General features: G+C 51.8%; 1 protein-coding gene across 3 annotated transcripts in view; it reads right to left on the bottom strand.

Annotated features, from left to right (window-relative positions):
- Positions 1-27407, bottom strand: part of LOC149854027 (septin-4) — an 80899-nt gene that overhangs the window by 23601 nt on the left and 29891 nt on the right. For all 3 annotated transcript variants that reach the window (XM_090025028.1, XM_090025029.1, XM_090025030.1), the window contains 4 exons: positions 17388-17511; positions 15076-15210; positions 14500-14617; positions 13896-13997 (listed from right to left, as the gene is read on the bottom strand). In XM_090025028.1, coding sequence (XP_089881154.1) covers positions 13896-13997; positions 14500-14617; positions 15076-15210; positions 17388-17511 — 479 coding nt within the window. The remainder of the gene's footprint in view (positions 1-13895; positions 13998-14499; positions 14618-15075; positions 15211-17387; positions 17512-27407) is intronic.

The following is a 27407-nucleotide window of genomic DNA, read 5'->3' as shown; positions in this document are numbered from 1 at the left end:
GAAGCCAGAGTGCAGGCAAAACAGCGGTTGGGAGGGACCAAAGAGCAACTGTGGGAGAAGAACTGACATAACACGTAAACTGGCCACAGAACAGGAGCTGGAAAGCAGTCCAGCATTTGGGTGCAACAGCTGATCTATCAGCAGTGGCTAGTGAAGAAAGGTGGACACACAGGGCTAAGGTACAGGTCCTTGCTGTATGCTTCTCACTCCCATGCCCATTTCCCTTTGCCTCTGCAGCTCACAACTCTACACAAATGCTCGTAGTATGGGTAACAAGCAGGAGGAACTCACCCTCCTGCTGGCTGACACCAGCCCGAACATAGTGGGGATTACGGAAACGTGGTGGGACGCAACGCATGACTGGGCGGTGAATGTCAAGGGCTATAGGCTGTACAGGAGGGACAGGATAGGAAAGAGAGGTGGGGGCATGGCACTCTATATTAAGGAGGAATACACATCCTCATCCATTAGCAAGGAGTCAGGGGAGGGACACTCTGAAGTGCTTTGGGTTAGAGTACAAGGCAGTCGAGGGGAAAGAGACTTCATGGTGGGAGTCTACTACAGACCTCCCAACCAGGGGGAAGAGCTTGACCACGAATTCGTGGGTCAGCTCACAGACGTAGTGAAGGCTAAGGATGTGGTAGTCATGGGGGACCTGAACTTATAGTTTCATAGTTTCATAGTTTGTAGGGTCGGAAGGGACCTGAGCAGATCATCTAGTCTGACCCCCTGCCATGGCAGGAAAGAGTACTGGGGTCAAACGACACCAGCAAGATGTTCATCTAGCCTCCTCTTAAACACCCCCAGGGTAGGAGCCTGCACCACTTCTCTTGGAAGTTGGTTCCAGACCCTAGCCGCCCTGACCGTGAAGTAGCGCCTCCTGATATCTAACCTAAACCTACCCTCTGCCAGCTTGTGACCGTTATTCCTGGTCACTCCTGGAGGTGCTCAGGGAAACAGTGACTTCCCCAATGCCTGCTGATCCCCCCTGACTAGTTTATAACAGGCCACAAGATCCCCCCTCAGCCTTCTCTTTTGGAGGCTGAACAGGTTCAGGTCTCGCAGCCTGTCCTCATAGGGCCTGCCCTGTTGTCCCCTGATCATGCAAGTGGCCTCCTCTGGACCCTCTCCATGCTGTCCACATCCCTCTTGAAGTGCGTCGCCTAGAACTGGACGCAGTACTCCAGCTGCGGCCTGACCAGTGCCGCATAGAGGGGGAGGATCACCTCCTTGGACCTGCTCGAGATGCATCTGTGGATGCATGCCAAGGTGCGGTTGGCCTTCCTAACTGCCTCTCCACACTGCCGGCCCACGTTCATCTTGGAGTCAATGATGACCCCCAGATCCCTTTCCGCCTCCGTGCTGACAAGAGGGGAGTTCCCCAACCTGTAGGTATGGTGCCGGTTGTTCCTCCCGAGGTGCATCACCTTGCACTTGCCTGTGTTGAAACCCATCCTATTCTCGTCCGCCCACCCTTGTAACCTGTCTAGGTCTGATTATATCCTGTTGCATCCTTCCAATGTTCCCACGTCCCCCCACATCTTAGTGTCATCAGCAAATTTGAACAGGGTGCTCTTTACCCCCTCATCCAAATCGCTGATGAAGATGTTGAACAGTGCGGGCCCGAGGACCGAGCCTTGGGGGAACCCCACTGCCCACGTCCTTCCAGGTTGGGAAGGACCCATCCACTACCACCCTCTGGGTGCGGCCCTCCAGCCAGTTGGCGACCCATTTGACTGTGTGGGTGTCTACACCACAGCCCCCCAGTTTCTTAATGAGAACGGGGTGAGAGACAGTGTCAAAAGCCTTCTGGAAGTGCAGGAAGATTATATCCACCACTACCCCTGCGTCTAATGATCTGGTGATCTGATCGTAAAAGGCCAACTTCCCGGACATCTGCTGGGAAGAGCAGTCAGCCAGGTCTGACCGCTCACGTAGGTTCTTGGCCAGAGTGCAGGACCTCCATCTAACCCAGGAGGTGCACAGCCCCACCAGGGGGGACGCCTTGTTGGACCTGGCACTGGACCTGGTGAGGGGGCTGCGGGTGCTCGACCACCTGGGCGACAACGATCATCGCCTGCTGGAATTCACCATCCAGCTCAAGGTGGCAAAGGCCTGCAGTAAGGCAGCGGCCCTAGATTTTAGGAGGGCAGACTTCAATGAGCTAAGGAGGATAGTTGGAGAAGCGCTGAGGTGCCGGAGGGGAGGGGAGCCAGGTGTCCAAGGAGAGTGGTCGCTCCTTAAGGAGACGATCCTCCAAGCCCAAAGGAAGGTAATCCCAATGAGGATCAAAGGGAGCATGACAGCACACAAGCCCCCGTGACTCACCAAAAGCATCTGGGAATGTCTCCTTGCTAAAAAGGCTTACACCCAATGGAAAGAAGGGGTCATCACCAGGGAGGGCTATTCTGCAGTTGCTCGGGGATGTAGGGGGGTAGTTAGGAAGGCCAAGGCAGAGATGGAACTGGGACTAGCTTCCCGGATTAAGGACAACAAGAAGTCCTTTTTTAAATACACGGGGTAAAAAGAAGGTCCCGGGTAATGTGGGGCCCTTACAGGATGCGTTGGGAAATTTGGTCGTCACACCAGACGGCAAAGCTAACATGTTTAATGATTTCTTTGCCTCCATCTTCCTAAGTAGGGACCAGAACAGCCACCTCCCTGCTGGGCCCCCCTCGGGCCCCGGGGGAGGCACACCTGGGCCACGGGTTAGCAAGGATTTAGTTAGGGAGCTTCTGGAGGGGTTGGACGTATTCAAGTCAGCCGGCCCGGATGATCTCCACCCTAGAGTTCTAAAGGAACTGGCCGAGGTCATTGCAAGTCCCCTGGCACGGCTTTACGAGCCCTCGTGGTGCTCTGGTGAGGTACCGGAGGACTGGAAGAGGGCCAACGTGGTCCCCATCTTCAAAAAAGGGAGGAAGGAGGACCCGGGAAACTATAGGCTGGTTAGTCTTACCTTGATCCTAGGCAAGCTGTTTGAGAAAATTTTGCTGGCACACATCCAGGAGGGGCCAGCAGGGGACTGCATGCTTAGGGGCAACCAACACGGGTTCATCAGTGGCAGGTCCTGTCAGACCAACCTGGTGGCCTTTTACGATCAGATCACCAAATCATTAGCTGCAGGGGTAGCAGTGGACAGTCTTCCTGGACTTCCGGAAGGCTTTCAACACTGTCTCTCACCCCGTTCTCATTAAGAAACTGGGGGACTGCAGTGTCGACACCCACACAGTCAAATGGGTCGCCAACTGGCTGGAGGGCCGCACCCAGAGGGTGGTAGTGGATGGGTCCTTCTCAACCTGGAAGGATGTGGGCAGTGGGGCTCCGCAGGGCTCAGTCCTCGGGCCCGCGCTGTTCAACATCTTCATCGGTGACTTGGACGAGGGGGTAAAAAGCACCCTGTTCACATTTGCTGATGACACTAAGATGTGGGGGGGACATGGGCACACTGGAAGGATGCAACAGGCTACAATCAGACCTAGACAGGTTACAAAGGCGGATGAGAATAGGATAGGTTTCAACACAGACAAGTGCAAGGTGATGCACCTCGGGAGGAACAACCGGCACCATACCTATAGGTTAGGGAACTCCCCTCTTGTCAGCACGGAGGCGGAAAAGGATCTGGGGGTCATCACTGACTCCAAGATGAACATGGGCCAGCAGTGCGGGGAGGCAGTTAGGAAGGCCAACCGCACCTTGTCATGGATCCACAGATGCATCTCGAGCAGGTCCAAGGAGGTGATCCTCCCCCTCTATGCGGCACTGGTCAGGCCGCAGCTGGAGTACTGCGTCCAGTTCTGGGTGCCACACTTCAAGAGGGATGTGGACAGCATGGAGAGGGTCCAGAGGAGGCCACTCGCATGATCAGGGGGCAGCAGGGCAGGCCCTATGAGGAGAGGCTACGGGACCTGAACCTGTTCAGCCTCCAAAAGAGAAGGCTGAGGGGGGATCTTGTGGCCTGTTATAAACTAGTCAGGGGGGATCAGCAGGCATTGGGGAAGTCACTGTTCCCCCGAGCACCACCAAGAGTGACCAGGAATAACGGTCACAAGCTGGCAGAGGGTAGGTTTAGGTTAGATATCAGGAGGCGCTACTTCACGGTCAGGGCGGCTAGGGTCTGGAACCAGCTTCCAAGAGAAGTGGTGCAGGCTCCTACCCTAGGGGTGTTTAAGAGGAGGTTAGATGCACATCTTGCTGGGGTCATTTTACCCCAGTAGTCTTTCCTGTCATGGCAGGGGGTGGGACTGGATGATCTGCTCAGGTCCCTTCCGACCCTAGAAACTATGAAACTATGAAACTACCAGAGCCCCCTATAACTACAGTTTGCATCTCCCATCCAGAAACACGATGGCCCTTCATAAATTGTGATGTCAGGGACCACACTCTTCCACAAGTTCTGAAATGCCCAGCTACAGACAAAGTGGATTTCAGAGCCTCTGCCTTGGGCTAGCATTCATGCCTGGCTGTATTCCTGGTGCACTTCCTCCTTGGAACTCAAAAAAGGGGCACCACAAGCTCATTCCTTATGGCAGTTCTGTACCACAGGCCTGGTGCAGCTGGTACAATCAGGATTCTCTGCCCCTCAAAAGAAGGCCATACTCAGTTGGTCCAGACCACAGCATCCTGTTGCTCTAAGGAGTAAACTTCTGCAAAACTCTGTACTCCTCATCACACGCAGAACCACAGGACAGGACTCTACTGACTTGCAGCCCCCGTGTTCCTTTGTCCTGCTGCATCCAGTTAGAAAAAAGAGAACAGTCTCCTTCCGGCTGGTTCTTATTACACTACTGCACCTTGCCACTAGGTGGTAGTGTAACAAAAGCGTTATGGGTGAGGCTGTAAGTGGTACACAATGGGCAAGTCTACAAAAGATGCCTTACCATGCCGTTGACTAATTGATTGTGCAGTAAACTATCACAATCTACACGTGCAGTTGCTTACTGTGCAGTCAATTAGTCAACTATGCAGTAAATTTACTACCTGCATATGCAGGTAGCGAATTAACTGCACTGTAGTTACTGAACAATAGTCCATGTGCAAATTTGCTCCCAGTTAGCTCTGGCAGCAGGGGGGCAGGAGAACAATACCCTCCCCAGGAGCTGCCTGCTGCTCAGGTGGGCTCCAATCACAGAGTCTGGCCTGGGACACTGTCCCCCTGCCCTGGCTCCATGATAAGAGCAGGGGATGGGACATTGTCCCCTGCCCCTGGGAGCTACCTGCTGCCAGGGTGACCTCCAGGCAAAAAGCCTGACAGTACAATGTTCCCCTGCCCAGCATCAGGCAGCTCCTAGCCCTTAGCTCCATAATCAGAGCCTGTCCTCACGTGGGGGTGGGGGGAAGGGCAGGGAGCAATGTCCCAGACCCTCCTCTGATCCAGAGCCAGGGCCAGCAGTTGCCTCTTGCTGGGGCGAGGGGACATTGTCCCAGCCTGGAGCTCCCCCCCGCAGCTGATGGGTACAGGAAACAATGTTCCAGCTCCTACTCTAATCAGGGGGGTGGGGCCAGGAGCTCCCTGCACAAATAGAGTTCCCTACCTAGTTCTGAGATGGATGGGACCTGCCTCCGAATAGTCTGGGCACAGGGCTTATCCCCACATTCATGGTGCAGGAGAGCTCTGCAGCAGCAGCGCTCCTGCCCTGTGCACATTAGGACTCCTCCCAATGTGTGTGTATTGGGAGTGAGGGTGAGGGCAGGAGGCAGCTGTCTCCTGGCCCTTTGCTCCTTGCCTGCCTCTGGGCTACCACCCAGGGGGAACCTGCTGCAGAGCAGAGTGGAAGCAGCTCTCTCCAGGCTGCTCACTTGCCAGGGACAGACATTTAAAAAGCTAAAGCCTAAACTGATTCAACTTTTGCAGGTTAGTTTAACCTGCCTAGGTTAAATCAATTTGTAACAGAACAAACATTCTCTCTGGACACAGAAACTGAGAGCACATGCCTGCAGTTGCTCAGGCCAGGTGCTGGGGGGGGGTGCTAGAGCATACCCTTGGCTTTAGGGAAGCTGTCTGGGGGGGTTGGGGGGGAGGCAGTGGCCAGTCAGGGCTGAACTGGTGAGGGAGGGATTTAATTCCCCCTCTCTATCCCACCGGCAGGGATCCAAACCAGATCTACCAGGCACTCCCCCCTCACTGCTGCAGCAGTGGGGGACCATGGCCCCTGAGACAGAGTGGGGCAGAGTTAGTCTCCCCTCTACCCCCACTGGCAACTGGGTCTGCCTGCCATCCCCGCCCTGACTTCTTAGCACAGAAGGGGAGAGGGCTCCTCTTCTTAGCCTTGCGGCTGGCTGGGAGGATCCAGGAGCCTGTACTGGGGCTTCGCTCCACTCCCCTAGAGCTGGAAGCACAGCTGGAGTCCATTGCCATGTCCCCTTCTGTCTATGGGCCAGCTAAGGGGAGGGGGGGAGGAGGGAGAGGAGAAGCTCAAGTCTCCTGCCGCATCCCTTTCTCATCCTCTGGGCCAGCCGAGAGAGGGACATGGGGACTTCAGCTTCTCTCTCTCCTCCCCCACTCCCCTCAGCCCCAAGGCTGAGAAGAGGAACTCTTTCTCCTCTTGTGCTGAGAAGTCAGGCTGCTGGGCAGCTGCCGCTCTGTCTGTGCTTGGGGCAGCATCTGGAACGGGGGGGGGGGGCAAAATATGACCTATGGGCTGGATTGAGTTCACCAGTCCATTCTATCCAGCTCGTGGGACCCCTAAAAAATTGAGAAAATATTTATCTGTTCCTGGCTGCCTATCAAAGATGACAGGAGACAGGGCCAGTAGGACCCAGGGAGAGCCAGCCACAGGAGGCAGGAGGCCAGCCCTGCCCACCCTTAGCTATTTCCTTGCTTCCTGCTCCCACCCTGCTCCACTACCACTGGCTCCTAGCTTCATGGCTGGATTGGGGAACACAGTGCCATGCTGGTACAGGGGTGTGTGCGCACATGCAGGCATGGGCCAAGAATGTATGTGCGTGTGTGTGTGTGTGTGTGTAGGGGTGTATGCCGAGCCTATGCAGGGGCAGAGCATGTGTGTGTGTTTGTTGGGCGAGTCCCACACATACACCCCACCATACACATGTACCCATACCCCTCCTTGAACTGCTATACATGCAGACCCCCACACCCACACCCCCTCACACAACCCAGCCACCCTCCCTCCACACCTCACATATCCATACACATACCCACATGCTCCCTCACCCCACATACCTGCAAACCCAAAGCCCCCCACAAACCTATACCCACCCCCCACAACATACAGGAGTAAGACTTCATTTTAAGCTATTGGACAATCACCTCTATGTACACTACACAAATTTCATAGACTTTCATAGATTTCATAGACATTAGGGCTGGAAGGGACCTCGGGAGATCATCGAGTCCAGCCCCCTGCCCAAAGGGCAGGAAGTCAGCTGGGGTCATAGGATCCCAGCAAGATAAGCATCCAATTTACTCTTGAAGGTGTTCAATGTAGGCGCTTGAACCACCTCCGCTGGCAGACTGTTCCAGACCTTGGGGGCTCGGACAGTAAAGAAATTCTTCCTTATGTCCAGCCTGAAACGGTCTTGCAGGAGTTTGTGACCGTTCGACCTCGTCATCCCATGGGGCGATCTGGTGAACAGATGATCCCCCAGATCCTGGTGGTCACCCCTGATAAACTTGTAGGTGGCCATCAGATCACCCCTGAGCCTGCGCTTTTCCAGGCTAAAGAGTCCCATGGCTCTCAGCCTGTCATCGTAAGATCTGTTTTCCTGACCTCTGATCATGTCCCCTCTGGAATCTCTCAAGCTTCTCCACATCCTTTTTGAATTGTGGAGCCCAAAACTGGACGCAAATGCATGTAAACCAGGGCAAAAATATTTTTTTTAAATCAAATTAATTAATGTTTTAGATGTTCACTTTTTAGAATATAAGTTGGTATTTTTCTGGTTCCGAGATGGCAAAACCTCTTGCTGAAAGGGGTACTTCTGGGGCCAAGGAGAGGGACTTATAGTGGCAAAGGTCAGGAGTGAGACTTCCAGTCCGAAGATGATGACATGGGGGTGGGGCAACTGTCAAGGCCCTTGATAGCTTGCCAAAACTCGGTAAGTGGCCCTGTGCCCAAAATAACTGCCCACCCCTGGTAAGCCCCTTCCTGCTGGGAGGGGCTTGGCCCCAGTGCAGACCAGACCAAGTGGCAGCTGCTGGTACTGAGGCTGAGGGGAGCGGGGAAGGAGGAAGAGGAGAAACTGAAGTCCCTGCCACATCCCCTTCTTATCCTCTGGGCCAGCTGAGAGGGAAGCATGGATCCCAGCTCTGGGGGCAGAGCCAAGCCCTACTGTAGGCTTCTTTTCAACCCCCTCTCCCCCCTCTGCTGGTCTCAGCCAGCCCAGAGGCTGAGAAAGGGATGTGGCAGGGGACTCCAGCCCTGCAGCAGTGGGGTGAGCGCATGATCAGACAGGGCTCCATGGGGGGAAGGGATGAGGTTATTCCTCCTCCCTCCAGCATCCAGCAGAGGGGACAGCAAGAGGCCTATTCCCCTGCAGGAAGCGAGCATGGCAGTGGCGACAGTGGGCAGACCCGACTGCCTGTAGGGGTAGAGGGGAAGACTAACTCTGCTCCATGCCTTATTCTGCCTCAGGGGCCATGGTGCCCTGCTACTGCAGCAGTGAGTAGGGAGAGCCTGGCAGACCCAGCTTGGGTCCCTGCTGATGGGATAGAGAGGGGGAATTAAACCCCTCCCTAGACAGACCCCCATTCCTGCCTTTCCCTGCTTGGGCTGGGGAGCAGAGGGGCAGGCCCAGGGAGAGAGCATTCTGAGATGCTGGGAGTCTCTAGTTTAACTTAAACCAGCAAGGGGTCTGGGACAGACATTGCATAAACCAGTTTGAATCAAATCAGTTAAGGCTGATGCTCTACCGATGAAACCACCCAGGCTCTTGGACCAGGTTTATCTCAAACTGGTTTCAGCCATTTTGAAACTGGTTTATGTGCACTGAATGTCTGTTCCATTACAGGTTTAAACCAGTTTCTGATCACTTAAACCCGTTTATGTGTAATGTCTGTCCACAGCCAGTAGGAGCACATCTGCTCCCACAGTAGGCTTATAAGCCTACTGTAAATTAATAGCGCATGTAGATGTGCCTAATGATGCTGTATCCCCTGCACAATTGTTGCTCTAACTGTAGGGTAGTGTAGATATATGTGAGTAGCAAGAATTTCTTAGTGTGAAAGTTTTTATTGGATCAGCTCTGTAGTTAAGATAAAGTTTCTCAAGGTTTCCAGTGCAAGACATTCTTCATCAGGTCTGACAAAGCGTTAGGCCAGGTCAGATCAAACAAAGGATGCTTGCATTCCAAAACCTGAAAGACTGAAAGATAAGAATCCCCCCCCCTCCTCTCCCCCCTTCCAGGCTTCCCCTCTGCTTCCCACCCATGGGACTCCCCTCTCCCCTGCCCCACTTACTTGTGACTGCCTGCACTGTCTGTCCCAGGGGAGCAGGCAGGGAAGGGTGAATCTGCATGCCTGGCCTCTGCTGCCTACACTGCTACTCTCTGGGCTGAGCTGAGTCTGGCACAGAGTGACAGGGGTGCCCAGGAAAGCAGATTAACCCTTCCCTGCCTCCTCTTCCAGGACAGACAGCACAGACAGCAACAAGGGGGGGTGGGGCTGGCAGGGAGGGGGACAGTGAGCCCAATTCAAGCAGCAGACGTGCCCTGATACATCGGTCTGATATCAGGTTGGCACTGATATAGAGAAAATTGTTTGTATCGGAAATTGGCCTCCAGTGGTGAGGGAGGAGTGGGGTGGGGGCCAGGTGAGGGGCTGGTGCAAGCACTGCCCAGATGATGTGGGGAGAGCACAGGATGGAGCCGCGGATGGACGATGTGGGGCAGCTCCCACTGCTGCTCCTGCTGCTAGTCTGGGAGGGCATGGGGGGGGGGGGCATGTGTCCCCAGATTTGCATGGGGCAGGGTGAGGTGGGCTCTTCCCGGCAGGGCAGGGCTGCACAGGGTGGTGGCGGCAGCCCTGGGAGGAGGGTTGGGGGGGCTATGGAGAATTTTAGGGTGGCTGCAGCCCCCCATAGTTCAGTCCCAGCACTGCCACTGCCAGCTCCGCAATTCCTACCTTGGAATAGTATAACTTTGAGCTGGCTAAGGAATGCTTAAAACTAATTTAAGTTGTTAATGTGCAGACAATCCACAGGTTAAGAGCTCCAGGAACTGCCCAAAATTACTGTGTAACAGGGCCCTAACTTAATCACAACTGAAGAGTTGGTCCAATAAAAGGTATCACCCTAATAAATTCTTGCCTCTTGCATAATGTCTGGACCATCACAGCTACAACATCTTTCTTACAGTATGATATAAATGAGCTAATTCTTAACCATCTAGTTCAGGCCCTGGTAGCCTTCTAGCCGTGGTAGCACAGGGCTGAGTGGGGACTGCAAAACCCATGAAGGAAACTGGGTAAATATGCAGGGTGGGATAAGCATTCCCATGCTGCTATGACCAGAATGGTACCAGAGCTGGCTCAACCAGATTTTGGTTTGGTAAATCTCCAGTACAGTGTAAGCACTGATGTGATTGCAGTTGCCACTATTTTCTCAGATGGTGAAGCTGACCCCTGTAGATGTAGGAGCAGGATGCTGTCGTGTTCCCACAAGATTCCAAGCCTCCTCCCCTCCCCACTCCAGGTGTTGCCTATTATTTACAGCCGTTGTGCTTGGCTTAGTCCACGTTAAATGCTTGTAAAGAATCAAATGGAAGGCAACATGCAGTGAGAAAGGATGTCAGGAAAAATCTGGCTGTCACTGAGGTCAGAGGAGGAGGTTTACTATGGACTACAGGGTGTGCATGGCTAAATTAAATGGCTACTAACCTAGAAGAAAGAGGCCCTGGGATTTGGCCCTGGCAAAAGGGCCCCAGGAAGTCAGGAACTTCCCTGCTGCTGTTTATCTTGTAGGGCAGAGGTGAGAAAAATATGGCCTGCAGGGCCCCTAAAAATTTTAGAAAATTATTATTTACCAACTCCAACTGCCTGTCAAAGATGACAGGAGCCAGGGTCAGTAGGACTCAGGGGAATCCATGGCAGGACCCTGCAAGCAAGGCCCACCCAACCCATCCCCCCTAGCTGGAAGTCCCTGCCTAGCAGAGGCTTCTGGCTGGGGACTGTGGGGCTGTTCATTTCTCCCTGTGCCAAAGCTTGAAATTAAGGCAAGGAGGAGGCAGAGGGATGGGAAAGCAGGGGAGGACCGTGGGCAATAGTCCCGGTCCTTGGGGCCAGGCCAGCTCCTGCTGAGTCCAGTGGTATGGCCAGGCACCCAGGAGCCACATGATACACAGTGGCCACCGGGTGGGCACAAAACTGGGGAAAGCAGCAGTGGGGGTGGGGGAGAGTGGAAGTAAGTGGGCACACAGGAGTGCAGGGTCCAGAGTGGGGCAGCAGGAGTGTGGAGTATGAGCTGGCAGGGGTCTATGGAGCTGGGCTGGGCTGGGCTGGGCTGTGCCAGCAGGGAGAGAGGGGAACTGCCTCAGCTCCATAGAGCCCCTGCTGGCCAGGACCCTGCGCTCCTGCTGTCCCTCTCTGGGCCCCACTGGCACTGGCCCCAGGACAGCAGCATGGGCCCCGTGCTCCTGTCCATCTGCCACTCACTCCTGCGTATACTCAATCCCAGTCCCCCCCATCCTAGCCCCATCCATCCCTGGTCTGGGCTAAGCAGTGGCAGCATGGGACAAACTGCTGCTCAGCATAGGGGGAAAGCAACCTCTCCACCTCCTGCAGCTGGTGCTTCCTGGTGCGTCTGCTTGGAGCCCGTGCAGGGCTGTCCTGAAGCTCCACCACCTCACCACCACCTCAGGGCTGCCCCACGGGGCAGTGATGGCAATGTAGAGAAGACACAAGGCAGCCCCATGCAGGCTCTGAGCAGCTACCACAGGAAGCACCGGCAGCGGGAATGGGAGGGGCCGCTTTTCCCCCCATGCTGAGCAGCAGTTTGTTTCACGCCACCACTGCTCAGTCTGGGCCCCAGCACCGACTCCAGGCTCATCTGTCGGGGCTGAGCAGCGGCAGCAGCAGCTGAGCAGAAACTGCTGTTCGGCGTGGGAGAAAGGGTCCCCTCCCCCTCACCACCACCAGGCAGTTTTTGCTGCAGCTGTCCAGAGCCTGGGCTGTGCTAGGTTGCAGTGCTGCTCCTTTGTTGCCACCTGTGAGCTGCCCTGCAGCTGCTCCACACTGTCACCGCTGCCACGCTGGGTGACAGTGCTACAGGGTGAAGGAGCTTCAGGGTAGGCTGGTGTGGTGCAGGGTCCAGGCGGCTGCAGAAAAAGCTGCCCAGCTGTGACAAGGGAGAGGGGCTGCTTTTCTCTGTGCTGAACAGAAGTTTTTACCCAGCTGCTCCTGCTACTGCTGCTACCGATCACCCCAATGGGCGAGCCTGGAACTGGCGCAAGATGTGCAGGGTTGCGGCTGCACGCACTGGTTCCCGCCACTACCACTGCGTGCCCAGGGGTGACAGGACGTGCCATGGTCGAGCAGTGCCGAGCGGGCATGGGGTGCACTGGGGCTGCGCTCTGTTGACGGTGGCAGGGAGGTGCTGCAGGGAACTTAGGATCTGGGTTGTTGTGGAGTGGGGGCGGGTGCTGACCGGCTCAGAAGAACACACACAGGGGCTCCCATGCACTCCCTACATACCCTCAAGCCCTTCCCACAAACCCCAGTCACACCATACCCCACACACAATCACACACCCCACAAACACCATACTCTCACACACATCCCCCCATACCCACCCACTCATAGCTCCCCACAAGCCCCACACCCACCCACCACCCCTGCACACCCCACACACTATACAAGAGTAAGACTGCATTTTCAGCTATTATGCAATCACTTCAACATATACAGCACAAACTCACACAAATCAAGACAAAAATATTTTTAAAAATTAAATTAAAATATATTATTATGGATGTTTGATTTCTGTATATAATTTGTTTTTTCCCCCCATTCTAAGATATCAAACCCTCTTCCCTCAAAGGAGTACTTCCAGGGGCAGGGGGACGAACTTCTGGTGGCAAAGGTCAGAGGTTAGAGACAGTCCCAAGATGGTGACCAGGGGGCGGAGCACCTGTCAAGGGTTTGGGCTACCCATGGGGCCCTTGACAGCTTGCCAAAACTCAGTAAGTGACCCTCTGCTTGAAATAATTGCCCGCCCCTGCTGTAGGGGCAGGTTCAGGGCTTGATGCTTTACTGGAATTAACACATGGCACGCTCTGGATCCCTCCCCTATCCCAAGGGTACAGAGGAGCTGAATGTTTAGCCCAGGGCTTGTTTCTGCCGGCCAGAGAACAAGGATTACAGTTCAGTCAGTAATGAGGTTCTGACACCACTGTTCAATGTTGGCTGCTCTTCTTCCAAGCCTCCCAGGGGTCTGCCTGCATCTGGCCACCTCCCACACCTGCTGTTTCCAGGCAGCAGGCCTCTAAGCAGCTTCTCTTGTAGCCTCTTGGCCAATGCTGGCTGTGCTTGTCCTCAAAGGCCCTACCAAAGCCTGCTGGGGTTTTGACAGCCCCCACCCCCCAGTTGGTAGATTTCTATCCTTACTCACTGAATTAATCCTGTTCCCTGTGGTCCCGCTTTCACTATGTGGGATTCAAGGGACCCTGGGGCTGAGTTCAAAACTCTGCTCCTTCCCCTGAACTATGCCAGTTCCTTTTTCCCAGTTAAGCAGATGATTCATGGGGACTTTTCACTCCCAGTTGGATCCTGCACTTCTGAACCACGCAGCTGTCCTGCCCCAAACACAGGACTCCCCACAATATAGCACATTCAGCAGAATCTGTCCTCAGAGATGTAGCTGCAGTCTAGCAGGGAAATCTGATGCTGGTCCCCCTCCAACACCCAGTCACCAAGGGCAACAGAGAGAGGCTTCTCACCCACTCACCTTCAGAGCCTGGTCCTGCAGCTTGAAATCTTCATCTTCATCAGAGTCACAGTCAGGGAACTGATAGATCCGGATCCCATAGTGCCCAATTTCCTCCCGGATCTGGACAGGGACAAAGACCATGACTGACAGGCCTCAGGCTCAGCCCTCTTTAATGGGAGCCCTGCTTTGGGGAAGCTCCTTCAGCTGTGTTCCCACTAGCTTCATACTGTAGGTTTCATGTTTATACCAGCTACTATGCTGTTTTCCAAGGTCTGTTTACCTTGTCTTGTGTCTTTTTGACACAGAATGGAAAAACAAAGACAGTCACAGCACACATCCTAATACATGGCCAACAGGCAGGATCACAGGTGGGCTTGTTCACCTTGGGGGATATTCCCTCACAGCCTTCTCATTCCCATGGTCTAGAACTGCCCCAAAGGAGTAAAGCTAGGGGACAACTGTCCCAGACCCAGGCTGAATTTTGAAATGAGTCACAAATGACATCCATGTAAAAAATCCTAATTTTCCTTTTCTGGGTAAAACCTCAACAGGACTGTTACTCACGCTTGAAATACGGAAGTGTGAATGAGGTGAATGCAGTGGCCAGCCAACTCCCTCTTACCTTGCTTTTCTTGCGCTCCACTTCAGAGGGAGTCAGGGTGTCAGCCTTGGCCAGGACAGGCACTATGTTTACTCTCTGATGGAGAGCTCGCATGAACTCAACATCCAGGGGACGAAGGCTGCCAAAGGAAAGCAGAGTTAGCTGGGTGTGAATCTAGGCTGTGAATCCTCCTAGCTCTGGAAGTGTTGGCACCCTACAAGCATGGCCTATCAGTGCCCCGCCATTACCCAGCTGAGACTTCAGTTCAATGAGTTTTTCCATAGCAGTACCCCCTTGAGACTAGTATTGTGGCCACTGTATAGTACTCCCTCCTCAGTGCTATCTGGGACTCCAGTACGGTGAGCCTTCACACAACAACATCCTGTTAGGACTCCAGCACTGTGATCCTCCCTACAATGGTGGTCTCCAACTCTACGACCCCCTCACTGTGATCTTCTTGGGGCCAGCGTCTTCCTATGGACCTGTGTGTCTTGACAGTTAATACATTTTTCATGTTTCTATGACTTTCAAGCAATATGGCTTGATAGGATACTTGGGGAAGGAGGGAGGAATGGCAAGTGCCTGGATTGCCCATACCCATGTCCAAAGGGTGAGATGAAGTAGAGGCAGCAGTGCACGCGGTTGTCCTGGATGTTCTTCCGGTTCAGGCCACTTTCATCCCGGAAGTACTGCTCAAATTGCTGATCGATGTAATCAGCCACTGGCTTCCAGCTGGGAAAGAGATGGGACAGGCTGCTTGGAACCAAGTCAGACCAGCCTCAGGCATACTCCTACCTTTCAAAAAACATTCTGTGCTGGCAGATGCAAGTAGAAGGCAGGGCAGAATTCCACCTTATAGACTAACCGAAGTGCGTGTGCATGTTTATAGCAACTGTGAGCTGAAACTCGTTTCAGCAGATGCTGTGAAAGAATGTGCAGATGCAAAATGCAAGTATCTCAGTTTATAATTCCCCAGTGACCACTGCCCTGCAGGAAACAAATAGCTCACCACTCTCCAAATGTGCTCCAGGTAAGAGAAGCTAAGCCTATCTTGAACATAGAAACCAAAGGGCTGCCGCATTATAAGAATCTAGGCCAATATCTGACCTCAGATGGTAACAAGAGATGAGCCATCACTGAGAAATTTTCATCCTCTTCTGCCTTTTCCCCAGAGTTGCCAATGTGTAAATTCAATGCTAGTACCAGACCATGATTGTGCAAAACTGTGTGCAGCAGGGGGCTGGGATGCAAAAAAGCTCCAGCCTCTGACCAATGGTTAGAAAACACACCCAGTGGGGCAGAGGGAATCATGGCATCCAGAAGCCCAGGGGGAAGGGGAATCAAGATGCAAACCCAGGGCCCATGAGTTCTGTTTCCTGCTCTTCAAATGAGCACTATAAACAATTCTGTACTTAATACCCCTTCTTAGGACTCCAGGTTCCATGTCTTTCACTCATACCTCACTGTTTTAAGTTGTATTCAGTTCAGCTAGAGATGCCCAGAGGCCCCTGTAGGAGGTCACTGGAAGGGATCACCAGTGCAGGATGCTCTACTTCTAAACCATCCCAGACAGGTACCTCTCCAGTATTTTCTTGAAAACCTCCAAAGAAGCAAACTCCACACCTTCCCTGGGCAGCTCATCCATTAGCCTTCTGTTCTGCCAGTAAGGAACATCTTCCTGAGGTTTGATGGAACACTGAGACCCACTTTTTGCTGCCTAGGCATAACGCACCACCATGCTCTGCACAGCTCTGCAAGCTACTCAGGGTGGGGTTGGACTTCACTCTGTGTTCTGGACCTCCACTGTTAGTAGGATCTCTAATGAAAGCTTCTACAACAGGGACTAGAACAGCCTCACTATAAATTTGTGAGAACTGGAAAAAAAAATAGTCACAGACAAGGCAGACGTGGCAACACAACTTTGATGACAGACCAAAGCCCTCCAATATCATTATTTCCATGAATTTTGTTATTGCCTTCATCCAGGCTAGCTAGCATTGTGGATCATGCACTGGAAATGGACCTGGGGGAGATGGCTTCTAGTTCCACTTCTGCTGCTGCCCTGCTGAGTGACCTTGAGACTCATTTCACCTCTCCCTGCCTTAGTTTCCCCATCCATAAAAGGGGCATAATACTACTGACCTTCTTGCTAAAGCCCATGAGCTCTGCTGGTGTAAACTGCTATAACAGCTAGATATTATTTTCTTTGGTTCAAGTTATTCACCAAAGCTGGGCTTATAGACAGAAATGAATCTAAAGTGGTGGGTTTTAATAGAAGCAATTCTTCTCAAAAGTGGGGTTGTATTAGCTAGGGGTAAGACACTGGAGTTATTAAGTGAGCAGGTTCTTTACATCCCAAAACAATTTAGCTTGGTCTCAGTGATTCTTGGTCTGTTTTGCCAGGTTTCTGTTTTCTCATTTAGAGAAAGTGTACTTCGTGAATAAGTCACACAAAACCCAAATAGAGATTAATATTTACTCTCTCTACAGCCTACTTTATATGGCACCCTGAGAAGCAAATCACTGTGTCATCCAGTGCTTTCCTCACTTCAGGTCTTTTCCCTCTCCTAGGTTAATATTCACATTAGAAACACACTCTACTGCTGATCCCCAGGGACACCCCTTTGTATGTTGCTACTCTTACTCCTGCTTTTACATTCTCCTATGCAGGTCAGGGTCAGCCCTGAAGCAACCTGCCTCTCTCGCCACCTCCTCCTGCAGTTCTCTACTCAACTCCTGAAGCCACATCAATGTAGGTAATTCAGAAATGCCTGGCTTGCCCTGAGTGAACAGCACTCATCTGTTCTCTCCAAGCTGCCCAGTGAGCCTAGGTACTTCAGGTCAACTGGACATGGTCATTCTTCCAGCAGCAGTACTGGCCAAAGCCCTGCCTCTCCTCCCAAACATACCATTCAGTGTTGTTGACTGCATCCCCAAAGCCCGGGGTATCCACAATGGTCAGGCGGAGTTTGACCCCTTTCTCCTCAATGTCCACCACGTGTTTGGTGATCTCCACCGTTTGAGTGATACGCTCTAGAACAGAAACAGCAGTTGTCAGTGATCTGACACTCCTCAGTGGCAGTCCTTGAGGGCTGGAAACCAAGGGAGTAAGTGGGTGGGACCTTCACTGGCTTAGAGATGGGACCTCCATTGGCTGAAGCATGAAGGAAGCAAAGTCTTGGTGACCACCTCCACCTCAGCCCTATTCTAAAGTTACTTACCAGTAATCAGAAATCTTCAAGATACATTGTCTACATATACCCTCCACATGGGTTGCTCAGCCTCTGAGCCTTTGACTGTATACTTACTTCTATGCCTCAGCAAAGAAGTGCTCTAGTTGTACACCTCACCATCCACCTGTCCATTACCCCCCAGACACCAAGGGGATAAGGGGTGATGTATGTGTCCCTCTCAAGCACAGACTTCTAGAAGCCAATAATGCCAAGGGAGAGGGAAGGAGAGCAGGGTTCAAATGTAGGTCAGGACATCTCAGAGCTCCCAATACTGGAAGGTGACTTCATTTTCTACTTTGACTAGTTGTCCTCACACACACGCGACTTCACAGCAGGGTCCACAAGGGTCTGGGGGTGGGTCTCAGATCCCTGTGGGCAAACAGTGACTGTGTCACTGCTCTATCCAAGTTATGACAGTATGGACTGGGCTCCATATCACTGGTCTATAATTGTCACTTGTTAGAAACACCACACAAGGAGGCAGTGGTTGTAGCTTGGGCTCCGCTGGAGCGGACTCAAAGCACAGGTGGCGGCTCTCCTTCCGCAGTCTTATAACAAGTTTAGCAGAACCTGAGATCCAGCCTGGCAGTCTCTGGGAGCAAACAGCTCTGCCTTCACATCTTTCAGTTATGGCTATAAACAAATGCAGAGACTTTTGGAAAGGTTTTGTCCTCATAAATCTTGAACCTTCTCAACATCAAGAATGTGAACTGAATCCTCAGACTGCAGAAAAGGGGGGCTTTGGAAAACAGGTTGGCAGGGTAACCTGCTGACAGAGACTACTTTTGACAGAAACTTAGAGCAAGTTCACATCACCACAGGGATCCATGAGATCTTCAATCCCATCCATTCTCCTTGGCAAGGAAATTGTCACCAAAATCAGAGAGAGAGAGAGAGAGAGAGAGAGATTGCCAGTGGCTCAAAGGGTTGATGAATTCAAGATGTAAGGACCACATTTAGGTCTAATTGTAGAACTGGGTCTTCAGTAAAGAGTAAAACCTTGGCTAAACCCTACAAAACCCTGAGTATAACAGGATGAGAAAAATATAGGTCATCTTCAACAGGTAGATGGGCTGAAATAACCTCCTAGGGAACCCTAGTAGAACTAAAAGACAGTTTAGCATCTCTCAATCCTAAAAGATAACCTAAAATAGCCAAAATAGAGGAAAGAGATGGGGAAATACCTTTAGATTAGCACCAAACACAAAATGAACCACTTCACAAGGTGAATCCCTTCTGCTGGGAATAACAAGATCTTGCTCCAACTGCCAGTCATCCAGCATCCAAGCACTGAAGTAAAGGAGTGCAAGTCCACATGCTGGGCAAAGTGAAAGGGTCTGACCCCAACAGAAGCAGCAGGTCCTGGTATTCAGGTTGCCTGAGCTACACGAGCACTACTGAAGTGACTTGAGCCAAAACCTGTCTCATATTGCTCATCCTTTAAGGCAGCAGCTCCCAATCTGTGGTACACATACCACCAGTGGTATGCAGACAACCTGTCAATAGTATGCATTAACAGATTTATTATAAGTACTTTATATGACAAAAATGTGCTGATGGTGCTTAAGGTTGAACTGAAATATTTTCTGGTGTATCATCTCAAACTGGTGGTGTGCAATCTGTCAGAGTTTGGGAACTGCTGCTTTAGGGAATTAAGAGAGATGAAAGGAAAGGAGTTCCCCAACCATGCAACCAAAAAAGCATCTGAAAGTGAATGGGGCTGCAGTTGGCCCTGAAACATATTTGACACTTCCTGTTGCTCTTGGTTTCTAACAAGTCTATGTTCAGGGATCTATGGGTCTACACCACAAACACCTGGAAGAGAATTGATTTCTTGTTCTCCCACTCAAGATGGGTAGAAAGGACCATACTGAGTTGATCTGCTGTGAACTGAGAACTGCAGAACTGATAGTTGATGTACCAACACCACAGACAAAGAACTTCTCTGTTGAGAATGAAAGGTGTAGTGTCTCCTTTTTGATGTAAAACAATTGTTTTTCTCATCATCACCTGGACCTGACAATCCCAGTGTAGCAGGCTGTCACTCAGTTCTTCTTCCTGGGGCAAACTTGTCCCCCCAAGAAAAAAACCCAAAGCCAGCACTTAACAAACAACCATACAAGAAGGAATTGGTTAACTCACAGCTATGGTCCTTTCTCTACCCCTCAGCATCATCCCTCTTCTCTCTCTCTCCCAGTTTGGCTCATTGAGACCTTTTAACTTCCTCTGGGCCACACACTGATTACTGTCAGCTTGCATCCCCACCCCTCTCCCCACCTCCCACCCACTCTAAGAATGGTACACCATAACTTTTAACCACTCACAGCTGTGCTCCCACCACTAAGTCATGCACCTGGACATCCACTTTCCCATGAGTGGAGTCCGGCACACACTCTTCTTTTTCTTCAACAGCCCCCATCCCGGAGAAAAAGTCCACGTTTGCATGTGCTGACCTAGGGCAATGTTGTACCATAAAATCAAGAAGTTGTAGAGACAGATGCCATCTTGTCATCCAGGGGTTGACCTCCTGCACAGCATTAAGTCATGTTAAAGATGCACGGTCAGTGACCAAATAGAACTAGGCCCCTAGGAGGTAATAGCAGAGGATCTCAACCACCCACTTAATTGCTAAGCACTCCTTTTCTATGATGGCCTACTTCTGCTCCTGGGGGAGGAGTTTCCTACTGAGGTACTGGGGTGTTCTTCATCCTGAAACTTTTGGGAGAGCACTGCCCCCAGGTCTCATTCTGAGGCACCTGTCTGTAATATTAATTATTTTGTAAAGTCCGGGCTGCTCAGGACTGGCAGACCACATAGCAGCCATTTTCCTGCCCCAAATGTAATCTTGCATTTGGGTCCCCACAGAACCCTTTGTGGTGCTCTCTTCCTCAGCAGGTCAGCCAGTGGGGGTGTGATGGCTGCAAATTGTGGGATGAAGAGTCGGTAATAGCTGGCCAAGTCCAGAAACAACTTCACCTGTTTTTTACTTGTAGGCACCAATGCTTCCACCAAGGCCTTCACCTTGTCAGCTAGGATCCCTGTGGTGATGTGAACTTGCTCTAAGTTTCTGTCAAAAGTAGTCTCTCAGTCAGCAGGTTACCCTGCCAACCTGTTTTCCAAAGCCCCCCTTTTCCGCAGGCTGAGGATTCTGTTCGCATTCTTGATGTTGAGTATACCCTAGGAGACACTCAGCCAGGTTTGACGTTAGACCAGCCACCCATACTGACTACAACGGTTCTTTTGCCTGCTGAAGGTGGTCTGCCTATGTATTGGTAAATATTAGCACATCATCTAAACAGGTGGCTGTTTATGTCCAGTGTGGGTAGAGGACTTTGTCCATTAACCTTTGAAATGTTGCCAGGGTTCCACATAGCCTGAAAGGTAAGGACTTGAAGTGGTAGAGCTCCCAGGGTATTGCAAAGGCTGTAATTTCCCAAGATGCTGGATTCAAAGGGATTTACCAGTACCCCTTTGTCAAATCCAAGGTGGTTATATATTTGGCATCACCTATTCCCTCCACCATCGCATCTATTCAGAGCATAGGGTACCTGTCACATTTTGAAACTGTGTTGACTTTGTGGAAGTCAATGCAAAACCAGATGGCATGGTCAGGCTTTGGCACCACTGTCAGGCTACTCCACTCACTGCCCAATTCCTCGATTACCCCCAAGTCCAACATCTTTTTAACTTCCCTCAGTTGGGTGGGATTCTCAAGTGTCCCTTTTGAATGGCACAGCCTGACTTGGCTAATCCAGTGTTCTGTTAGCTAGTCTGGCCTGGAGTCCCAGTAAACTTCTCTAAATTCCTCCAGGAGGCTCTTTATTTCTGCCCATTGAGTCAAGAGTCAATGTCTCCTCTAGCTTGTGGTACACTGTCAGATATGGTAGGGGATCCTGAATCTCCAGGTCAGCTTCCAGTAGACTTGTAGAGACAAAACATGTCTCTCAAGCCTTTAAGGGTTTTAGCAGCTTAACTTGGTATATCTGTGACCCTCACCATTTCCCCACCAGATGAACCTCATATTTACCTGCCCTACCCTCCTCAGGACCTCCAAAGGTCCTTGCCACTTCTCCAGTAATTTACTCTCAGAGGAGGGAAGTAATAGTAGGACTCTATCTCTTGGCTGTCTCCCATATAGTAACTTCAAGTGCAAAGAGCTCATGCACGACTTTTGAACAACAGGGAGGGCAAAAACTGAGCCAAAATTCATGGCTCCTCAGATAGAAACGTCCTCAACGTTGCCTTCAGTGTTCAGTTAAATCTTTCAAATAGGCCATCCATTTGGGGATGGTACATGAAGTTCTTAGTGAATGGATGTTCAGTAAGTCCCAGACCACCCATAGTAACTGGGACATGAAGGCAGTACCCTGGTCCATTAAAACCTTTAAAACCAACTACAAATCTGTAGTAGCTCCGTGACCACCATTTGAGCTGATGCCAAGTGCCAATCGTCACTGCCCCGGGTACCAGTTGGCATAGTCTACCAGGATGAAAATGAACCTGGATCCCCTGGAACTCAGCTCCAGTGGTTCCACCAAGTCCACCCTGACCCACTCAAATGGTATGCCAACCAGCAGGACGGTCATTAGTGGGGCCTTACGGGCAAGCTGGAGGAGCAACCAGTTGGTACTCAGGGCAGGATATACAATAGTCTTTGATTTCCTGGTATGTTCCAAGCCAAAAAAACCTTGCCAGCTTTCTATCCTGCGTCTTTTCCACCCCAAAATGCCCCACCCCACAGGGTATGTCACATGCCAGGTTTCAACACCTGGCAACAGTATGGTTTCAAGATCAACAGTTGGGACTGCTAGGCCCTAGTGTCTATTGTCACTCTCATTGGCAGGTCCCCCCTGCAGCTCAAAATGGAGGTCCTAGGCTGCTAAACATACTTCTACTTCGGCCCCATTGGCCCATCCCGACCAGCCACAGAGGGACATATACTAAATCCTCCCTTTCACCCCGATGGAATCTTGGCCTTCCCCATCTTGATCTAATCCACCCTCCTGAAGAGCACTGGAGGTCTCCTGATCCTCTGCTTCCTGGAGTAGGGGAGGGGAGAAAGGGATTCAAATCTCACTGCACCGTGACCCCATTCCCAGAGCATGCCTTCTGACTGGTGAGGCCCTCCCACCTGACCCAGTGTCACTATAGGCATGACCTGGGTTGCAGTCCAAAAAGTTCCTAGTCTGAGAAGGGAGGTATCTTCCCTAGTTCTGGTTCTGTAAGACTGGGATTCATCTAGACTTTATCCATTCTCCAGGCTAACCAGATCAGCTTGGCCATCAAGCCCCAGTCTTGCCCCACCACCACAGGGTAGGCTACATGGTGGGCCACTACTATGCTTATATGCCCCTCCTGCCCCCCACAATGGTCAGGCTCAGGTGGGCTTCAGGGTATGGTTGGGTATCCCCATGAATACATGTGACATATACACACATTTGCCATTTGGGACATCTATTGGACTCACAAACTGTTCATGTACTGTACAAACATTTACCCAGAGCCTGAGTCTATTAATTCCAACCACATGGATATCCTCAGTCTTTACAAGGATAACACATCTCCTCAGGTCAGGGTTCTCCCATCTTGCCTCTGAGACTAAATCATGGGAGTATCCACAGACCATCTGGGGGCAGTCCCAATATCATGCCCTTTTACCCTGCATTGGAAACACATCATCTATGCCTTGCTTCCTTCACCTGAGCTGCAGGGATGCACCAGGTGGCCTTCTTCTGCAGGTACCTGGTTGAAAGGCTCTCCTCCTGTCTGGGGTCTCAGAGGAGATGGAGGTAAAGCTCCAACCAAGGGCCTTCCTAGACCCCCCAGCTGGTTTGATGCAGAGCCCTGATTTCCTCAGGCCTGTAGGCTGCCAGCTTCCTGGGATTCCCATGAAGTCTTCTAGCCTCTGTGTAGCTTCCTCCAGGTTGGCCACTTGGTGGCAATACACCCATGTCTGGGCTTTTACTGAGAACGTGGCACAGAATTGTTCTAATGCCACCAATTCCATGACCCCTGCAGCCAGCTTGCAGTCTAGGTTTAGCCGGCAGTGATAAGGTTCCTTCATGAGACCAAATCGACCCAGTATGGCTACTTTGAAGGCCCTAAATTCTTGGGCTGAGCCTGCTCCCATGTCCAAGTAAGTGGTCTGTGCCTCCTCAGTTAACAAAGGGACCAACCACACAGCACGGGTGTCCTGTGGCCATGTGATATGCCTCTGCCACCTGTTTAAACACAGCAAGAAAAGCTTCTGGATCATCTGCCGACCGCATCCTTGTGAGGATTCCTCCCTCTAACCTTGGGGAACCTGGTGACTCACTAACATGGGTAGGGGTCTGTGGCAGAATGCCACCTCTGTCTCTCCCCAAAAACTCTGCTCTGTGACAATTTGGTTAACATGGGCTCTTTAGGTAACCCTGAGTTGTAACCTGAGTTGGATACATTCCTGAGGGAGGTGGGAAACTTGCTCCTTCTGCCTACATGACTGGCATCTCATACCTGGGTGAGGGGCTTACGCTCCCTATTGTTAAGCAATGCCAACCTGATTGGGAGGGGGCTAGAGACTCTGCCAGTCTGCCTAGCAACCAGTGATGCATTTCAAATTGGTTGGCTGGCAGCCAACAGGTGCTGGCCTCCATTGGACCAGGTAAATGAGGTCATAAGGGCTATATAAGTTAAGGATTTCCCAGGAGAAGGGCAGCAGTAGCCATGATGAGAACTCAGAGAGAGAAGAGCTGGATCTGTCCTGAAAATCATGATCAATGAACTGCCTGCCTCCAGAGGAAATCTCCACCTGCCTCTGGATGATACTCATGAGTAAGCTACCTGAGATCTAACTAGAAATATAGCTTGCAGTAACTCAGATGCGTGATCAAATACTACCCCAGCCACCCTGTTTGCTCTATGGGATTTCTCTGATACTGCTCAACCCTGTACCCTATTCCAAATCTACCCCTTGTAACCAATAAAGTTCTCCTTTGTATCTAGTGTGGGAGACTTATTGAGAGTGGGTCTAGATTATGCCTTGGGGTTCCCTTGCCTTAGCTGACTAAGGCAGACCACTATTTGTGCCTCAGATTGAGGGAGGCACCCCATGTTCCTGAAGTGGGCCGAGTACTCTCAAGGACAACTAGGCCTGTGTTTCCAAGGGGGCACAGAGCCAGGATCAGACCAGACCCTGGGTGGTGGCAGCTCTACCCCCAGGCTAGTGGGTTTGCACCAGGAAGAGAGTCAGCCAAACGTGAGGCACCCCCAGGGAGACACTCAGAGCCTGGAAGGTGGTTGGACATGGTAAGGTGGTGGCTTAGCGCAGGAGCACCCCCTACTAGCCTGGCGCAAGGTCTATCTAGAATTCAACTGCTCTTTCAGAAAGTCCTGCTGTTGCTGCTGCTCTCTCTAAACTACTGCAATTGTTGCTTGCTGCTGGTCTCTCTAGAACTGCTGTTGCTCAGTTTGGCGCTGCAGAAACAGCTACTGTTGTTGCTGTTGCAGCCCCCCCAGCCATTTTAGCAGGGCTCCAGTCTTAATGACTGGCATTGGGGTTTAGAATGCCTACATTTTCTACCACATGTAGCAGGTTGTCACTCAGTTCTTTATTTTTCCTGGGCCAAACTCGTCCCCACAAGGAAAACAACATCCATAACAAAGCCAGTGCTTAACAAACAACCATAAATCAACAAAGCGTTAACTCACAACTGTAGTCCTTCCTTGGACCTGGAGAGAAAGGGTGACCATATGGGACAATGTGAAATCTGGGACACTGTCCCCCAGACCTCTGGTGGATGCTACCCTGCCCTGGCCACCAAGTTAATGGAGCTGCCACAGGTAGAGGTGGGGGTGGGGGAGCATGGTGAAGCTCTGGTATTACTATTCAGGCAGCTAAGAGATTCAATGGCCTGTTAATGACCCATTGTTCTTTACTTCACAGGTGTCAACAATCATCTCCCCTCTTTAATGGTTATCCCACTAATCAAGTTTACCTGTCTTAGGGCAATTGTGTTGTCTGTTAGGGTTTCTTATTTTGCAGCTTGTGCCACTCTGCCTCCCCACTCTGTGCCCATGATGCTCATTTTAATTTTCACCAACCAGCCGGAATGGACCTCTGAAATCTGGTACTGTCTCGGCCTATGGAAAGAGGACACTGCAACTCAGTCCTACTTATCCTGTGAATGTCCTGGGCCCTCAACAATCACTTCTGGGGATAGTGGAAGGCAATTATATTTCTGAACAGGTCCTGCAAACCACCAGGTATATCAGTCTAAGGTCCAGGGCAATGGAGTGTCCAAGAAATTAGAGCTGCGCCAATACATTGGTCTGATATTGGGTCGATACCGATATAAAGAAAACTGGGTTCATTGAATATCAGGCCAATAATTTGGCCGATAAATGCCTGTGCTGCATGCAGTTCCAGCACAGCACTCAGGAAGTAAGGAGCACAGCCGGGTAGCATGGAGAGCTGCTGCTAGCTGGTAAGTCTGTTGTGGTGGAAGGGGAGGGGGGAAGGAAGGGGCATGGAGGGACAAATCAATGCCCCCCGCAGTGAGGGAGGGGGCAGGGGCAGGTGCTCCCCAGGCAGAGTGAGGGGGGGATGACAGAGCCGTGGCTTGTTGGGGTGGGGAGCCAGATCCCTCCACTGCTTGCGCCCCAGGAGGGCACAGGTCTACATGGGACAGGGCGGGGTAGCGGCTGGGCTCAGACCGGGCGCCGGTGGCACTGGGAGAAGGCTGCATCCACTCCAAATTTTGTCACCACTCTTCTCCCAGCACCACCACCACCAGCAGCCCTGCACAGCCCCAGCTCTTCCCAGCACATGGGTGCAGGTGGGACATTGAGTTGGGGCTGCATCGGGTGGCTGGCGGCGGCAGTGTTGGGATCAGAGTGGCAGCAAAATTTGGGGTGGATGCAGCATCCTCCCAGTACCACCAGTGCCTGCTCTGACCCCAGACCCTGCCAAGAAGAGCCCTGTGGAGCCCTGGCTGCAGTGCAGCCCACCCTGCCCTGTGCAGATCCAGGGGGCACCCCTGTGCCCTCCTGGGGTGCAAGCAGTGGTGGGAGCCACCTTCCCACCCCGCCCCCATGAGCCCCCTGCCCCATCTGGGCAGTGTCTGCCCCTTCCTCCTCCCACACTGCAGGTGGCATTGATCTGCCCCACCCCCCCCCACACACACTCCTTCCCTCCCCTCTCCCCTTCCACCACACTGGACTTACCAGCTGGAGGCAGCTGTATTGGAAATCGGACTGGTATCGGCCAATATGCCTCCTTAAATATCAGCTATCTGTATTGGCCCAAAAGTCTCTGTCAGTACACCCCTGCAAGAAATAAGAATGAACTCTGGTGTCTTCACACGTTAATTCTTCAAATGACCTTTGGCTGCCAGTGAAGATGACCTTTGAGTCCTGAGAAGTGAAACGGTCACAGCCTCATTTCCCAGCACAGCAGGAGCTTCTCTGGGAACTCCATGAGACCTAGCTAACCCCTCTCCCATCTGCTCCACCAGAAACCCCAAACCAAGTATTGGATTGCTGTTAATCACCTCCTCCAACTGCTTTGAGATGGATTCTTTGAGCACCTGATCTACAATTTTTCCAGGGAATAAGGTGAGGCTGACTGCTCTATAGTTCCCTGGATCTTCCTTTTTCGCCTTCTTAAATATGGGCACTATGTTTGCCTTTTTACAGTCATCCGGAACCTCTCCTGCT

The sequence above is a fragment of the Crocodylus siamensis genome, chromosome 13 (genome assembly GCF_052110815.1).
Source record: "Crocodylus siamensis isolate JL-2025a chromosome 13, ASM5211081v1, whole genome shotgun sequence".
Lineage (NCBI taxonomy): Eukaryota > Metazoa > Chordata > Crocodylia > Crocodylidae > Crocodylus > Crocodylus siamensis.
This window is presented reverse-complemented; position numbering and strand designations above follow the sequence as displayed.